Source organism: Talpa europaea (genome assembly GCF_964194135.1).
Source record: "Talpa europaea genome assembly, chromosome: 14".
Taxonomy (NCBI): Eukaryota; Metazoa; Chordata; class Mammalia; order Eulipotyphla; family Talpidae; genus Talpa; species Talpa europaea.
In genome coordinates this window covers 45711692-45730832 of record NC_140082.1, presented here as the reverse complement: position 1 = coordinate 45730832, position 19141 = coordinate 45711692, and the positions used below count along the sequence as shown (strand labels likewise).

The 19141-nt window shown below is 43.4% G+C and overlaps 1 protein-coding gene across 1 annotated transcript in view; it reads right to left on the bottom strand.

Moving 5' to 3' along the window:
• The window catches only part of DISC1 (DISC1 scaffold protein), a gene marked incomplete at both ends in the record, with an annotated part of 373050 nt that overhangs the window by 67145 nt on the left and 286764 nt on the right, over nt 1-19141 (bottom strand). The window contains one exon of the mRNA XM_084254028.1: nt 9191-9251. Coding sequence (XP_084110154.1) covers nt 9191-9251 — 61 coding nt within the window. The remainder of the gene's footprint in view (nt 1-9190; nt 9252-19141) is intronic.

The following is a 19141-nucleotide window of genomic DNA, read 5'->3' as shown; positions in this document are numbered from 1 at the left end:
CAGTGAAAGACCACACACCTCACACCTCAATAAGATGTATGAATTCTTGCCTGAAGTCACCATATAGCTACCTCATTTTAAATCCCCCCTCCTCTGCCTTTAGTAATCCTGCCCTTCTGTCTCCATGCCTCTGCTTCTTTCATCTGCTTTGTGTAGTCTGAGAGCTGACTCTTCTGGTATAGAATTAACTCCCTTTTCCTTTGTTACTGTGAAGATCAAGAAGGTTGCTGGCTGGGGTGGTCATATTTCATTCAGTGTTAGAGAACATGTTCCTGGCAGCACCTGGCACACAGCCATTAAGACATGGGAACATGGGGATGACTGGAAAAGATGATGTGGTGTCTATAGACAATAGAATCCTATCCAGCTACAAGATGAAATCTTGCCATTTAAGGACAGCACGAATAGAAGTTGAAGTGACCAAGCTAAAAAAAAAGTCAGTCAGAAAGAGAAAGACAAATCCTGAGTGATTGTACTCACATGAGGAATATAACGGAAAAAAGCAAATGACAAAAAAAAAAAATACAACAGAAAAAATTCTTAAGACTCTGACAATAAAATGGAGGTTATCAGAAGGGAAACAGAAGAGCAGCAGATGAAACGGACAGAGAGGTCAAGTCGATAGTGGTGAATGAACCGAGGACTTTGAAGGTGGGTGAGGGGCAGTGAATACATGTAGGAGGTGTCAAGTTGTATTTCGGAAACTTACATAGTAATGTAAACCAATGGTATACCAATGAAAACAGATACTTTTTAAAAAGTGAATACATAAATGAATATTATCTTCAGCAATGTAGCTGATTTTTTTTAAAGATTTATTTTTATTTATTTATACAAGCACTGGGTACAGTCAGAAGCACGGGAGGGTGAGAGAATTCACCAGAGCCAGAGTGGGGAGCAGAGCAGGCAGACTGACGAAATACACTGCCGAGGGGAGCAGCGGGCGGCAGGAGAGGTCTGCGCACCATGTGGGACCTTCCTCTGGTGGCCGGGGAGCAGCCGGGGATCGAACCGGCTCTGCAGAGGCTGCGGGCAGCTTCGCAACCCAGCGCTCAACCGCTGCGCCACCAGGGAGGCCCCTGATATTTTTATATGTACCCTTAGCAGCAAGAAAATCATGAACATGCACTCATACTTGTTTTAGGAAGAGTCTGCATGTACTGCTATATTCATTCAAAAAATTTTCAAAGACAGCATTTAAATGGGGGAAAGTAAAATAGAAATTCTGAGATGCTTCACCCACCCCCTAACAGACATGTGTACATTGGAAACAAGTCCTCTGGGGGTCCATCTTCAGCCCTAATACCCATCTTCATTGGATCGTGATCAGTGTGGTCATCAATACTTGCTCTTGGCCATGGCTGACAGGCTCTGGGAGCCTGCAGTGAGGGACCAACCTTGAGCTCTGAGGTGCACTGGGGAATGTCCTCTCACCCTGGAATGTCTGTATATAAGCGCTTCTCCCATATAAATCACCCTTTGAGGGTGGGGACGTTGCCTCCATTTTCTTTTGTCCATCCCACTGAGCACAGTGCTGGCTTAGACAAAGGTCAATGCAATTTTTCTGATTACTCTCCAACTCCAGTGAGCTAACTCTCAGGCTTTACAGGCTTCTGGAGTGAAGGCAGAATGATCCAGACAAACAAGATGAGGAAAGAGCAGGGGACACAGGGCCCATGACTGTGTTCACCCTGTGGGCCTCCTCTGATGTTCATTGCAGAGTGAGTTCACCCAGCTACCACAGCGCATCTGGCCGTCCATACTGAAATGTCAAGATAACTAGAAATTGAACGTTAACTTTTTTAGAAGAACCAAATCACCTTTAGAGCTAATGAATGGTGGTGGGTATTTTGATTTAAAAAAAAAAATTAAAAATGTGGGGCCTCAAATAACCTCAATGATGGTTTGCTAGGGAGGAAATAAATAGCTTACTGAGCTGAATAAAAATACAAGTCATCTTTAGAAAAATATATCATCTCTAAATTTCAAAGTAATTTCAGGTTAAGAACAATGAGTTTTACTAGTTCCTTTTAGAGCAAAGAAAAGCCTTTAAGGTGGTATTTAACTTTTTCCACATTCAAAACAGATTTTAATGATGCCTATGCTTTCCTTTCTGATTATAAAAGTACGATGCACACTCAAAAAAAAAAAAAAACTTGAGAAACACAGAAGAGCACAAGGGAACAAAAATAACCTATAGTTGACTAAATTGCATCTATTGTTTGTGGCAAAGTTCTATTTCAGCTTGGGGGAGGGGGCCGTGGAACAGAGATAGAACCAAGAGATTCTAGGAAGAAAAGAAAACTTCCCATTAGTCATGCATTCAGGAAATTCTGTGAGTTTAAATGGAACCACTACTCACAGCCTGAGGGTGAGGGGTTGGGTGCCCAAGATGCAGAGACATGAGTTTGCCATTGGACAGTAAGCAATTTCTTCTAAACAATGGTTAGAGATATAAGATGCAACAGATGATAAATCAGAAATGTAACTTGCCTACAAGACTTGAATATTTCTTTTGGCTCTTTGAGAAAGACAGTTAACAATATGTAATTGAGAAAATATAAATTAAAGCAAATTTCAGCTATAAGGGAAAGTGAGTTAGGTCAAAAATATTATGCTTAACAATTACCTCTATAAAAAAATGTACCTAATGAAGTAAGAATAAGTCCCAGGGTTATTCTATTATATAAATATACATACCATACATATACATATGTATATAGTACATATTACAATACATGTTTCATTCTATTATATTAAGATTTGATGGCAAGACAAATGGATTTCTGGAGCATAGTATCTTCCTACGTAGTTTAGACATTTTGAATCTAATAGTTGAAAAAAGTTTCAAGATACTGTTGCTACTTATCCATCCATTCTTGCACTAAATACAATTTTATTTTTTTAATTGCTTCCTTTGTTTTTTTATAAGATTGATTTATTTATGCATACAAGAACTGGGGTACGGGCCAGAGATGGGGGGGTTGAGAGGATCCACCAGAGACAGAGTGGGGAACAGAACAGGCAGACTGACTGAAATACACTGCTGAGGGGAGCAGCAGGCAAGACAGGAGAGGTCTGCTGCACCATGTGGGTAGCTCCCTGGCAAGGGACTGAACTCATGCTGCAGTGGCTGTCAATAGCTTGGTAGTGCTGCAATTTAACCCCTTGCGCCACCAGGGAGGCCCTTAAATACAATTTTAATGAACATTTACTGCATGTCAAATGGTGTGCTAGCCAGACAGAAAAGTCCTCGTGACAAATTATTGTAAGTGGCTCCCCATGTGGGTAACAAGGAAAAAGCAGAAGACAATGACCAGAGTAGCTTTAGAGAGAAGGAAACTTGTGCTAAGTAGTGAGAGTTAGTGTGCACCCAGAGACGAGCGGGGTAGGGGTTCCAAGAAAGTGCTGCTAGGGAGGTGAACTGGGGGAACTAAAAGAATCCAACTATCAATAGTTTGGATCACTGGGGCCAGGCATCGGTGGGGATTAGAACCCTGAGGTGGGAGCAATAGGCTGAAGATGGTTAAGATGTGGATAAAAAGGGCTCCCTGGTGGCCCAAGGAGTTAAATCTCAGTGCTGTGAGCTATCTGCAGCTTCTGCAGCACAAGTTCGATTCCTGGCCAGGGTGCTACCCACATGGCACAGCAGACCTCTCCTGTCTCGCCCGCTGCTCCCCTCAGCAGTGTATTTCAGTCAGTCTGCCTGTTCTGTTCCCCACTATGTCTCTGGTGAATCCTCTCACCACCCCCCACACCTCTGGCCTATACCCCAGCTCTTGCATGCATAAATAAATAAATCTTTAAAAAAAAAAGATGTGGGTAAAAACGGAGCCTGAAAGAACTGTAAACAGGGTAATAAACAGTCATTCTGGCTGCGGGACAAAGGAAAACTGGAGCGTTGTGAGGCTGAGAGACAATTTAATGAGCCGAGTCAAAGCTGGTAGCCACGGGAATGAGAAGGAAAGCAAAAGGGGAGTGGGTTGTGGGCTGACCACGTAACTGATGTCATCTTTCTGCTCTTTCACTGTAGGTAAGAAAAAAGACTTCCCTGGGGCCTCCCCGGTGGCGCAGCGGTTGAGCGCTGGGTTGCGAAGCTGCCCACAGCCTCTGCAGTGCTGGTTCGATTCCCGGCTCCTCCCCGGCCACCAGAGGAGGGTCCCACATGGCGCGCAGACCTCTCCTGCCGCCCGCTGCTCCCCTCAGCAGTGTACTTCGGTCCTCCTGCCTGCTCTGCTCCCAGCTCTGGCTCTGGTGAATTCTCTCACCCTCCCATACTTCTGACTGTACCCAGTGCTTGTATAAATAAATAAATAAACCTTAAAAAAAAAAAAAGAAAAGAAAAGGAAAAAAAGACTTCCCTGAAACACTGGGGGGCATGGAGGCAGGGAGGAGGAACTCCACCATTAGCATCTCCCCTTGTTAGGAGGGAGAACAGGACCACACCTTACAACTCCATTGTTAAAAGGCAAATACTCGCTTAAATATATATTAAAAGCCCCCATTTCAAGTTTTCCCATTTTTCATGTTATACTCTGCAGGGTATTCCTTTGAACTGCTGACAGCAACAGATACTTCCTAGCTTGTTCATTCATTGACTTTCTTGAAAGAGAGACATTGTCCCAGTTTGTGTGGGTCTGCAGGTCTCAGGGTATAGACACACCTCAGTGCTTGGTTCCAGACCACCACAGTAAAGAGAGTATGGCCATAAAGAGAATAACGTAAATTTTTTGGTTTTCCAGGTCATATAAAAGTAATGTTTAGGGCCTCCCTGGTGGCGCAAACGATTGAGCGCCACACTGTGAAGCTGTCCGCAGCTTTTGCAGCATGGATTCAATTAGCAGCCAGCCAGGGAGATTCCCACATGGCATGGCAGACCTCTCCTGTCTCGCCCGCTGCTCCCCTCAGCAGTGTACTTTGGCCCTTCTGCCTGGTCTGTTCCCCATTCTGTCTCTGGTGAATCCTCTCACCCTCCCACACATCTGGCCTGTACCCTAGCTCTTGTATAAATAAATAAATCTTTAAAAAAAAAAAAGATCTTAAAAAAAAAGTTATGTTTATGCTATACTGTAATCTATTAATGATTGCATTATGTCTTTAAAAAAGGTACATGCCTTAATAGCATTGTCTTTTAAAAATCAGTATATATGCTTAAAAAAAGAACATGCTTAAAAATCAATATACATGCTTAGAAAAACAACATACATGTTAAAAGGCATGACACTAGCCAACATAGAGCTTTTGGAAAAATGGTATCTATAGACTTACTCAACACATGGTTGCCACAAGCCTTCAATGTGTAAAAATGCATGTCTGCAAAGCACACACACAAAAAGATATGCCTGCACTTCAAGATAGAAGCAAAGATAGCCTTGTCAATTAGATTGTCTGGAGTCACGACTGGCCAGATCCAACTCTTGCTGTAGCACCGATCCTGACATGTATCCTCTCCAACATTCTAGTGGGAAATGAGCCATCTATTCACTTCATAGCTACTTTTTTTCTAAACCCCTACAAGACCAAGAGATGCTGTAGACAGTGGGAATACATAGTAAAGATGTTCATCTGCATATCTCATCTTGCTTTAGTCAGTATCTTGCAATGCTCACTGAGCAATCACTATGCTACAAACCATGCAGTTGCTAACAACACGTTCTGTACTTCAAGATGCTGATGCTCATGAAAAGAACTTTGACTGTTAGGAGACCATCCAACCCTTACTCCTTGGAGTTGGTAGGGAGGGTGGTGCTGGCCCAGGAGGGAGAGCATGACCATCACTACTCTTTCCACTGCATTGTGCTTTGAGGCAGCAAGAACAACCTGCACCAGGTATCAAAGGGGCACTGGTTCCCTAGCCTCTGCTACTCTGCCTACAGCCAGAGGGATTACAGATCCCAACCTGCATTTTCTCCTCTCCATTCCATTGTTTCTATTATACCAGTTCAAGCAAATCTGAGCCTCCTAATAGCTTAGACTATCAAGGGAAATTGTCCTTAGGAAGTAGGCTGTGAAATGGACCAGTTAGCATCCTGGTCATTCAAGCCTATTGAGGACTGAGTAAGAAATATGAGTGAAGCATCCACATGGCTGGATGACAGAAGATGAGACTGGGGTGTCTACAAATAAATTTCATTCACTCATTCATTGATTCAATCATACACTCGACAATAATTTATTGGGCATCCCTACACTGCTCAGCGCTATCAAATCACAGGAGATATATTCTAAACAAGATGGACATAATCTTCAATACCTGACATTAAGCACATTGAGAAACAGGAAGGATCATTTAATGTGAACACATCACTCAGTAATGAGAATCACAGAAAGATTCAAAGAGAAGACTCCTAAAACTTGAAGGATGAAAGGAGTTAGACAGATGAAGGACTGGTGGGGGCAGAGCTGGGAGAGGCCCACTGGCACACGGGCATGGAGGGGTATGAATCAGAATGCACCTGCAGGTGCAGTGTGTCATGGGGAAGGAGACTGGCCAGTCTTAGGCCATACCATATGGCTCTCCTGAAGATTACTTTAAATGCCTAAGCATTAAGTTGAACACATGAAATCACCATTTTTCTAGGCCACAAATAATCTAATACCAGAAATTTGACATGGTACAACCTAGCAATTCCCTGAGTAATACTCCTTGGCCTACCCTTTACAATTAGTGTCTCTCCAGAAAAGAAGACAGTGGCACTGGAAAAACATAAGGGACGAGTATGAGCAGAGTAGGGCGGGGGGCTGGTAAAGGGTGGCACACGAGATCATACAGGCCCTACAAGGACAAGGGCCAGAGTAATATGTTTGGGCTTTCTCCTCAGACAACAGGGATGTGTAATGACCAAATTTGTAAGTTAACGCTCATTCAAGGTGACCTGCAGAACAGAGTGGAAAGAGCAACAATAGTGACAAGGAAAACACAAAAAGCAGCTGCTAGGAGCATCTAGTGAGAAAAGATGGACCGTACCAGCACAGTGACAGCAGGAGGGCTGGAGGATACAAAAGAGGCAGAAAGGGTGGAACTCAGGGTGAGGTAGGGGCAGGGGCTATGATCGGGTCCACCATTCTGCAGAGGCAGCCAGGAGCCAGGACATGACCATGTGGATGGAGGAGTGTCCATTGGGTTGGACACACAACAGGAAGATTTGTTGTGGAGGGAAGAGGATGAGTTCTTGGATGTTACTGTCCAATCAGTTCTGATGATAAGAAGAGTGACGATAAGAAGTAGGAGGCAAAAGGAATGAATGTTGCTGACTCTGTAAGTGTTTATTACACAGTGCTTAATAAAATCCACACACTGACAGTGGAAGGTAGGTGCCCTTCCATCAGTTGTATAAGAAGCTGAAGGTGAGTGTTTACCTGATATTAGGTGGTTGACAGTGGTAGGGCTAACATTTTATTTTATTTTATTTTAGTTTTATTTATTTATTTAAAGATTTATTTTATTTATTTATTTATTTATTCATACAAGCACTGGGTACAGTCAGAAGCATGGGAGGGTGAGAGAATTCACCAGAGCCAGAGCGGGGAGCAGAGCAGGCAGAAGGACCGAAGTACACTGCTGAGGGGAGCAGCGGGCGGCAGGAGAGGTCTGCGCACCATGTGGGACCCTCCTCTGGTGGCCGGGGAGCAGCCGGGGATCGAACCGGCTCTGCAGAGGCTGCGGGCAGCTTCGCAACCCAGCGCTCAACCGCTGCGCCACCAGGGAGGCCCCAAGGGCTAACATTTTAATGGGCATCTCTTTTTTCTTTTTTTTAAAGATTTATTTATGCATACAAGAACTGGGGTACAGGCCAGAGGTGCGGGGGGTGAGAGGATTCACCAGAGACAGAGTGGGGAACAAGCTGATCTACTGAAATACACTGCTGAGAAGAGCAGCGGGTGAGTCAGGAGAGGTCTGCTATGCCACGTGAATAGCTCCCAGAACAGGCAGGGGTTGAACTCATGCTAAAGTGACTGTAGATAGCTTCACAGCACTTGAAGAAACTTGAGCCCTTGAGCCACCAGGGAGGCCCTTAATGGGCCTCTCTCTACCAATATCCAAGCTCTTGCTACTCCAACTGGCTCCCAGTAACCTAATGGAATGTATGATGTGTGGGGTGTTTAAGGCTAAAATACTCATAACCAGAGTCAAGAGGGATGTACCAGAAACCTATCTGGGAACACATGGGAGAGGAAGAGGGGGGACCCAGATCAAGACCCTGCTTGTAAGAAGGAGAGCCATTTCCTTGGAGGATACCTCTCACCCCACATTCTACCCACCCTCTCTGTCATAGTTCCTCTCTAAGTCTGGGGCATGGGAGGTGCAGAAATACCAGTCAGTAGTGGAAAGAACTTGCTTTCCAAATCATCAGGATAAATCCATATAGTACCTAGCTTGCTCTGCAGAGCAGAACTCAGCAAAGCAGCTGAATTTAACATCTCTTAAGGGAAAATCAGTATTTTAGCTGATGGCATTATCTTAGCAGACAAAGGTTTAAGGCATAGCCTATTTAAAGAGTTATTTAACAATTTCCAAAATAGTAGCAACCCAGTCTCCATAAAGCTAAATGAGTCCCAGGGAAGAAAGCACATATTACATTCTCGCACTTGTTTCTCTAATTAGGAACAGGCCCCGGTGGCTGGGATTTATTTTCATGAGTACACATCCACAAAACCCAGAAACATCTTGACATGCTGCAGCATCCCTAATGTTTCTCAAAACTGAATCCTAATTAGGTTAAAAAAAATGCAACCAGGAATTTTCACGCTGGTTTTGATTTGGGATTCAAAACAGAACCTAAGATGTGCATTTTTATATTGTTCCAAAACATGTATAAGCTGGGTCAAAATTCATAAGACCCCCTTCAGACATTACAAAGAACAGAAAAACAGAGCCAGGCATGATTCTGAATTTAGCAGACCAAAGAAGTTTCTTCTTCTTACAGAACATGAAGACTATTCTGTGATCTCCCCACACTTTTAAACATCTTAGTCTATTTACTTTTTTATAAGAGGAGAAAGGGCTGGGAGATGTTTGCATGGCACCTGCTTCTCCCGTTACAGGATTAAAAGACTCCTTTTCTGTGTTTTTCTTTGTTCATTTATTATATAAACTGGCCCGCCCTTTTCTTTGCTTTCACTAAACTCTGCTCTAATAAAGAATCTGCACAGGCCATGGAGTCTGTGGGGAAGAAATTATTGTCCTTACCTGTGCAGCTTATCCTCCAGCACTGCCATGTACTTCATTGTTTTCTCCTTCACACTTGTTTCTGCAAAACAAAAATCCTATGTTGATGGAATTATAGGCAAAGATTGAACAAAACCCAGAACTGCTCAACTCAAAGCCAAAACAAAAGAATTGAGGTTAAGCCTCTAGTAATGGTCACATCTGACATTTGGAAAATACTTAAATCCATTGGATGTGTTGCAGGGTCTAGGGCATCCCGGGTCTTTGCATGAGTTGAAGAGAGGGAGCAAAGGTATCACTGCTCTCCCTTTGCTTTCAAAGGCAGCTCACTCGATGTCAGCTGTGGACTCCCCTGTGCTCTGTGCCTCTCACCTTTCCCACCCAGTAGCCAAAAGCATGGCTGGACAGGAAAGAACACCAGAGAGAGATACAACTCCCATCCTGTGGAGGAAACAGAGGACCCTCACCAGTGGTAGTTCTTCACAGAGAAATTTTAACAATGAAAGGAACTGTTTAAGTTGATCTCTTATCTTAGTCATTTATGCTCATCCACATATTAAGTTGTGCTAAGTTTATTCTCCAAATATTTTCATTGGATATTTATCTGTAGCACCTACTATGTGTCCAGACCCTGCTCTGGGGATCAAGCTGTGGAGACATGGTTCCCCAAAGCTAGATGTGCTACTGGCCCATCTACAAGTCCTGCTAATTCAGAATGTCCCAATCAGGAATGCTGTTTCACGTCCTACACATATTTGTGTACCACACACTGTCCTAAGCTGGTGGGATAAGCCAGTGGACAGAAGAGATAACAATTCCTATCTACATAGTGCTTAATTCTGGTAGAGGTAGGTAATAAAGAATAAACATAAAAGTTACATAGTGTACTGGAAGGCGCTAAGTACTAGACAGAAAGAGAAGGCAATCAGAATGGGGTTGCAGAGCAGCCTTGATGGGCATTTTTGAGAAGGTGACATTTGAGTAAAAGCTTGAGGAAGAAGGACCAAGCAGTCTGAGGGTCCTCAGCAGGAGGAAGTCTGCAAGCTCCACAGCATGTGGCTGGAGCAGAAGGGCCTTAGGGAGAAGAGGCAAAGGCAGAGAAAGAACCCAGGTCTAGTCATGTTGGCCACTGTGGTACACTGGATTTCCAAAACATGGCCTCGGTAATATTTCCAGTCCCACACACTCTTCTAGGCTTGACCATTCTCCATGAAGTGGTGAAATCTCTTTCCCTCCCTTTGAGTCTGAACGGGTTATGACCAACCCAACCAACTAACTATGTCAATATAGTTGGTATATAATGTCTGGGGCCAGGATCTAGCTTGTGCCCAGCGCTTTCTCCCGGGCACCCAGTCACTACATTGTAAAGAAGCGCAAGTCACAAGGAGGCGCCAGTTGTAGGTGTTCTGGTTTTCAGTCAGAAGGTCTCAGCCTATAGCCTGCATCTGCCACCAGATACGTAAGCTTTCAGATGATTTGGGCTTTCAGTCTGAGAGACCCAGACATCATAGAGACAAGCCATTTCCACTCTTTCTAAATCCTTCACTCTGAATCTGTGCACATAATAAATGGCTGTATTAAGTCATGAGTGCAGGAATGATCTGTTATACAGCTGTAGTAGCTGCAAGACCAATGCAGGGTTTTCAGTGTTCTGGGCAAAACAGAAAACACTGCAGAAAAGGGACAACACATTGGCTTATGGTTGCTGTGTTGAAAAGAGATTGCAGGAGAGGAGAGAAGCAGAGAGACAGGGACAATGAGGACAAGGTACTTTGGAAAGTGAGTACTTTCCATCCAAAGGATAAGAAATGCCTAGCACCTCCCTTGAGAAAAAGAAAGCCACATTCTTATATTTATCCAGAATAATCCAGATGTATACCATTGTAATTATTTTTTTAAAAAACTGAATGCTAAATACTTGACTCATCTAAGCACCTGAACTCCAGCTCATGACATTTAGGAACTGCCCAGGAACAGCCTGGCAGTTCCACGTTTTTCCACCTGTCTGAGGCTACATAGGAGGATGCTATGCTGAAAAATCACCTTCCCTGGACCCAGATCCCAGCCAGACAGCCCAAAAGTGCCAGGTTGGACTAAATGTTCAAGAAAGGCCAGGGAGTTTAGGTTTTCACTTCTTAAATAATATGCCCACAGACACACTCATTGACAAAGAGTGTTCTTTGCTTCTCTTCTCACCCTCTCTCCTCTTTCTTCCTTTTCCCACAATCTTAGGTTCAATAGAGCAGAGATGGAGAAGATATTTGGTAATGGTGAGCCAAGGTGCTGGGAAGCAAGGAAAGAAAAAAAGGAGACCGGGGTCACCAGGGGTCCTGATTTAGAAAAAGCCTCTTTCTCCCCATTTGATAAGGGAATCTGATATCCACATATAAGCCATAATATCAGAATGGAAGTCATAGAATCTGTTTTATGAATTCAATTAAGCAGAGAAACTGATTGATAATTAAATGAGATAAATCTGTGAACACATTTGGCAGAGTCCTTGGCACAAACACAAATCAGTGTCACAGCAATGAAACCTGATTCCTGCTTCACAGAAGGCACTGTAGGGGCATTATTAAAGTATAAAGAAGATGTGGCAAGGCCTCCCTGGTGGCCAAGGGGTTAAGACTCAGTGTTATCACCATGATGGCATGAGTTCAATCCCTGGTCAGGGAGCTGACCCACATGTGGTGCAGCAGACCTCTCCTGTCTTGCCTGCTACTCCCCTTAGCAGCGTATTTCTGTAGCTCTGCCTGTTCTGCTCCCCACTCTGTCTCTGATGAATCCTCTGATCCCCCACACCCTGGCCTATACCCCCAGATCTTATATGCATAAATAAATAAAAATAAATCTTTTAAAATAAATAAGAAAATAATAAAGATGTGGCTTCAGTGATAGCTGTAGGGGCAGACTCTCACAGTGATTACTCACTGTGAATACAGTGAGTGCAGAGAAATATTTTCCCAAAACTTTCATTATAACTAATAATCCAAAAATATCCCAATCGGTCAAATGCAAAATAATGACCAAGTTATCCAGCAATATCCTTTTCAGCATAAACAAGGAAGTTAGGAGAATGTTAAGTGGAAGCAAGTCTAACTAGGTTTCATTGCATTATATCTTTTGTTTGCATAATAAAAGATAGCAGTATTTATCAGGATAATAGTACAGGAAATGAGTAATACCCAGGCTGACTTACTATCAGATTGAAGACAGCAGTGACTCCAGGAACTTCTGCCCCACCACCCTCAATGAATAAGGAGGGCATTATCAGATCAATACATAATCTCAAATTTGAAAATGGAAGCCAAAGGGAATTTCATCAGTTTAGAATTAATCACAAATTTTATCTGGCATTAGTTCTTTTATTGGAATTTTCTAAAATAACATATCTATCAAGTGAGGTCTGACCTTGTTCTACAAAAATAAGTCATCAGATTTCAAAGATCCATTATTATTCAAGAATTGATTCAGATAAGACTGAGTCTACTCCCATTAGTAAAAAATCTTCCAGAAGTAAAATATGAAAGGCAGAGAGAAATTTTAGGATTCTGAGACTCTAAAGTATTACTCTTCCTTTCATGAAGGAACTTCTGCTTATTTTGGTAACTAAACCCTTGTGGAGATGAAGTGGTAACACAATCTGTATAGTAAGCCAGAACAATAAAAACAAACATTGGATGTTTACTTAACAGTATTATTTGACAACAGTAAAACACTTTCAAAAAACTAGTGGACATCCACAAATATCCCAAGGGCTCCAAGGATAAGGAGGGGGAGGGAAGAGAGAGGGACACAAGCGGGTGGTGAGAAAAAAAAAAAGAAACATTGCAAGTAGATAACTGAAATAAAACAAAAACAAAAGCTTTTTTAAAAAGATGATTTAGGACTTGAAAACTGACAGAATCCTTTATCTGAAGTACTACAGATATCAAATTTTATACTGAAGGGCAAGATGGAAATACAATGCCTGAGTGCATCCCCACCTGTACCAAAGTGACCTTGACCACCATATGGGAAACCCAGTATGTAGAAATGCATGGTATCAAGATAATGGTATCAATTTAGGTAGCATTTTATTAAGCACTTTCTATGAGCTGGTACTGTCTTCAACACCTTGTTCTAAATGTTCACAAATAGAATCTATGAAGCAAGTTCTATTATCATCCCCATTTCATAGACGGTGAACAGAGGGCAGCAAAGGTCAGTTACATAACTAGGACGTCTCCAGAGCCTACAGCTTCAGAACACATGGTTCAGTTTTAAATACCGTAAGAGGAGCTCAAAAAAAGCACATCAAGAAAATGCCTTTGGGATTTCTGCCACCAATAAAATGAAGCGGGTGTTCAAAAGACAGAGTAATTTCAGCAGAGGCCAAAGATTGTACAAAATAAAAGTCAAAGTTACAAAAAGAACTAGCAATGGCAAAAAAAAACCCAAAAAACAAAAAACCCATCAACAAATGAAAACGTAATTGTATACAAACTACAGGGAAGAATGTTAGTAAGATATCAGCATAAAATAATTTACCATTGTGGAATATATATGTGACACATATATATAAAGGGCATAGGTCAGGTGATTTCAAAGTAAGTCATAATGAAAAAAACATGATTTATAATATTCTAGGATTTATATTGACATTAAGCCACTCTTCCCAATGATAACATGTCAAAATCATGTGGTTTTTACAAATAGATTTGAATTTGCATCTATAGATTTGCTTCTATTTCTACTACCACTTTGTAGGGTGGTCATTTAGACAGAACCCTCTAGAGAGTGTTCCTGAGTTTTAAAAAAGTTGCCTCCTTTCTAGGCTTTAGACTAGTCAATGTAAATTCTCTAAGGTTGGAAACAAAGAAATGCATCATCACTAAATTAGCAATTGATTCACATCTCATTTGTGGGCTATCATTTAGTGCATTGTTCAATCTCTCTCCTTTCTTCTCATGTTGAGATTTGCAGAGAGAAGAAAAATGGTCAGGTAGGTCCTAAAGAATGAATAAGCAGTAACAGAGAGCAGGTAGGTTCCTCTTTGGGATTGTGACTGACATTCTGATATCCATCTAATGTTTCTTAAATGCCCCCTCATGCCAGGTTGTGCATGAGGCATTGGACTGCAGAAGTGGACACTAGGCTGCCCTTAACTTGGAGAAACCCAGGTTTGGTGACAGAGGGAGACACATAAACAGATGATTAATAAAAGCAATGAGTTCAGTTCACGGTAGAAACATAAAGCAGCAGTCACTCTGGGAACATTGTGGAAGGAGAGTGATGGGGTTAAAAAAGGCTGCCCGGAGGAAGTGAGTGAAGTAGAGATCTTAAAGGATTTTCCATGCTGGCTGAAGCCAGAGGAGGCATGGATAATCCAAAACAGAAGCTTCCCATAAAATAAGATTTGTGTTTTAGAATATCAGGCATTTAATGTCCTATCAGTTTACTTTCCCAATAATTTTGGAATCATTTTTTTCCCTAAGCTTACATTAGGATTACCTGATATAATACATGATCCCACACCGAAGGAAGGCAGTGTGGCTACAAGAAATGTGTCGGTCCAAAAGCATGAACACCCACCTCCATCACAGCCTCCCTACGAGGTGAATGGAGAGACATACTGGTTCATCCAGAGAAAGTGAAACTGAGTGAAAATGTTGTGTTAGAGAAACTTCATATTGGCAGCCAAAGGCAGACAGGGGAAAAGCTTTTCCAGAAATAAAGTATCATCATGATTGTCCATAGGAAAGCAAGCCAAATACAGTGGACCCTTGAACAATGAATTTGATCTGTGCCAGTCCACTTATGTGTGGAATTTTTTCAATAATTACAGTAGAGACTCCAGGCCCACGGGATCGACATTCATAGATTCAACCAACTGTAGTTGTCAGTGGTTGAGTCTGCAGATACAGAAGGCTGACTACAAGGGACTACAGTATCTGCTGGGTTTTGGTATTTGTGGGGGTAGAGGGTAGGGTGGAAAGAAATAGGGGGTTCTGAAATCACTATCCAAGGGACCACTGTAGTTGGGGGTGTCTGTGCCCCAATCCCCACATTGTCCAAGGGTCAACTGTATCCCAAGTTATGCTTACAGTTACACGTCTGCAGTTTGGCCCTATGTGCTGGTATGTGGCTGCAGGTGCCCCAAGAGATGCCAAGTGGGCTAGCGCAGGGAGCACTGCACTGTTGCCCTTAAGCCCAGAGTTCACCTCAGGGGCCTGTCCGTCCTGATGCTCTAGACACCAAACACCCCCCTGCTTTGACGGGAAGAGATAGTGGGCAGGAGGAACGAAGGAGAAACGCATAGGTAAGTTCCACCAGGTTTAAAATGTTTAATATTTAGTGAGTACTTAAGCTCCCTAAAAGATAAAGCCCAAGTTCCAATTTCACCCGCTGTGCTTGTCACTAGTTAATTGGGTGTCATCTGATACAGCAATTCTCACTTTCCCAATTCAGACCTGCCCCTACATGCAACCTCTTCATGCCCTTGAAGCACACCGCCTAATAAATCAGCACTACTCAATGATAAAAAGAAAAATCAAGTGTGCATGGTATGGAAAGCAGGTCAGAAAAAAAAAAGCTAACACTATTAGTTCTGAGCAGCCTCGCTCTATAGTCTCCACTCGTGTATCTTCACCAACCAAATGTTTTTACCACAGAGAAAGACAGACTAACTATCCCCAGTTCTCCCTCCTGACAGCAGCAGACTTGGGTTGGCTTTCTTGCTTTCTAGCACATATAATTGAAAGAATTGTGACCTGGAGATTGATTAATGTATTTTAAAATTTGCTTAAAATGTCTATTATTTGCCTTGCCTAGTAGTGTACATTTGAGAATACATTACTCGCTTTGATTCTTTCTCCTTATTTCCTTCTAACACGCAAACACATGCATGCACGTGCCATATACATACACACACCACACACATGCATCCACCATTTGCATCCACACGCCACACACATAATTTACTTGTCTTCATATCTTTTGATAGATCAAGGAATAGAACTTGGGACTTTGTTTTTAAAGTGGAATACTATTTTCTCAAGCAATTTGTGTTCAACAAATGCCAAATCCATACTCAATCTTCTTAAGCTAAGCAAAAGGAGCTCACGTAGGAGCCTGGCTCAACGCTTTCCAATGTGTGCATTATCTTATTTAATTCTCACAGTAACTCTCTAAATCTCTTTTCAGGATAAGACCAAGCTTGAAGGAAGTTAATTCAAGGAGCAAATTAAAAATGCAGACCTACTTCTGTTTTAGGCAAAAATCTATGTTTTTTAAATGCATAGCACAGTCGCCTAGTTGCTATGAATTTCACTGAAGGAATTCTATTGTCACAGAAGGAGAGTGTTTGCTTTCCCTTCTAAGGTAGAGGCTTTACATATAACTGCTAAAGGTTTGACACTGGAATCCCTCTGTTTGAAACAAAAGTGTCCTAGTTAGGGTTCTCTGTTTAGAAGAGAGACTGGAACACTGGCAGGAAAAGTTAGAAGGTTCTTAAAGGCAAGGAATGGCAACCATTTAAAACTAATCAGATCCACAACTACAGGGTGTCTCTCAACTACATGGTGCCCTTGAACTGTCACTGGAAGTAACTAAGCAGACCCTGGCAGAGTGGCACTAGGGAGGAGGAGAGGAACTTTTGAGCATCACCAAATGCCCCTCACAAGCCTAATTTTCCAGTCCTGATTTCCCATTGCTCAGTGCCATGGCATGTCATACCCAGGTGCACACCTCCACACAGAGCGGTATCTGCCCAGAACTGCTCCCATTGGGACAGCTAATCCCCCGGCCCCACTCTTTGCCAGCACATTTTAGCACACACCATCTTAACTGAGTCTGTCCTGGATTGAGGGCTCACTGATAAGAACCAATCAGGCTCCTTTCTCCAGAATTTTCACATTTGCACTCATTAAAGGGGACCTTTGTTCTCTATGCCAATGTTAGAACAGCCAGGTTGGGAGCGGCCTGCAACCACGGTTCAGTCACAGTGCAAGAAGGAAAGTGTTGTGGGTGGGAGAGCTGCCAAGTTCCCCACACCCACTTAAATGTAGCTGCCTTGGACTAACTACTGGGAACTAGGGGTGCAAACTGAGGGGCCAGATAAGGCAGACATACTACTGTAGCCCACCTTGCACCCTGGCACTGCTGGGAAGGAGATGTGGAAGGAGACATGCAGAGGAGAGACATGTAGAGTCACCTGGAAGAGTCCTGTGAGTGAGAGACACATGGGGAGGCTGACAACAGCAGCCGTTACCTCGATTTGTACTTTGATTTTGCTCCTCCTGTCTCAAACTTGCCTGGCCGCTTTCATCCCTTTCTTGTTTCTCCACCAAAAGGTGCATTCGACTTGGGGCAAGCTTTCAGTCCCTGCTTCAGGCCGGCATTGTTTGGCTGGGCATTTTCCCATGAGGGGACAGGGAATTTTAGGTGGCTTATTGGGAAAGGCACCCTCTCTTCTCATCCCTCTCAATGTACTCTAATTCCATTAAAGATCTATCACACTAAGAGTCTGCTGTGCCTTTATGCACATGGATGGCCAGATACCTTAGGAGCATGCAAGTTTGAGGGTCCCTGTGGATCCCTTGATTTCATAATAACAGAAGCCTGACTCTCAGTAAAACAGAGAAGAGGGGAGGAGAGTCTTGACAGCTTCCAAAGCCCTGGGCTCAGTGTCCTGCTGCCAGTGACATGCCTGCCTCCAGGGTGGTAGTGCCCTGAGCCAGTTCAGTGCCTTCTGCAGTTCCGAGACTTGCACCTCAGCTCTTACTGCTCCCTCTGCCTGGAATACCCTCCTGAGGCATTTTCTGCCTCTGACTCATCAACATGTCCTCTGGGCTACAACCCTCTCCCCACAATGCTCATTCCACTTCTGGAATCTGGCAGACCTTCTATAGTCACCAAGGGCTTTTAGGGCATGATTTATCCTTTTTGCTCCAATCTAGCTTTTATGAATTCTTAATGCCTAGCACAGTCCTGTGCTCTAGGAACCCAGGATGCTGGGATTTCCCACCCAAATGTCCCCGGGCCCACTTCTGAAAGTGGGCAAGCCTGCTCCCCAGCTGGCGTCGTGAGGGTGTACGGCACCACAAGCCAGGTGGTTGTCACACAGGTGTATGGAAGGAGGGTGAGATGCGAGGAGGGCGGTGGAGTTTATCAAGCAGGGGCAATTATTGGGGAGAGCTCTTCATCTTAGCACCTGTGGAAGACTGAGGGTAGGGCAGGATTGGGAAAACTGCCATATAGATTTGACCTAACAGATGCCTCATCCAGCCCCCGGGGACTGTGGAGTTGGGAAATCATTCTGAGTTGTCCCGAGATGTGACCACGGCCCAGGCTTTTGTCCCTGCATTGACTGCCCTCTGGATCCAGGTATGTCTCTAAGCAAGTTCATTTTCTTGAGCCCCAGAAGTCCTGAAAGAAGCTGACAGCTGAGGATCATCTCCCCCGAGACTGCCCAGCATCTGGAGGAGGCAGGCCCCTATTTCCAGAAGAGGCTAAGTGGTCAGATCTCACCACAGCGGGGTGGACAGAGCTTGGCTATGTGAGCTGGGCTTCCCATGCTTGAATTCATGGCACTCATAGTGAGAAAAAAACAGATGACACAGAAGGGAGGCAGCCCTTGGGGGAGGGTGGGGTGATTTGGGGGCCACAGCTGATTCTCCTGCACCTTTGCTTTCTAGCACATTGCAAGGGATCCAAGAATTCTAAATTCATACCTAGTCACCTTGCCATTAAGTTAGTGAAGTGAGTTAATCAATTTTCAAATTTCCTGTATTTTATGATGCTTTGCCATCTGGACTTTGCTGCCCCTCCCAGGCTTAGTCAATTGCTAGAGATAGTAAAGAACTCTGCAGAGAAAAAGGCTTTCATATACAAACTAACCAGCCCAGTGTCCACACCCCAACCACCTCCTGCATGACCCCATATACACAGGTGACCATGTACCTTCTCTAATACCCCAGGACCAGGAACAGA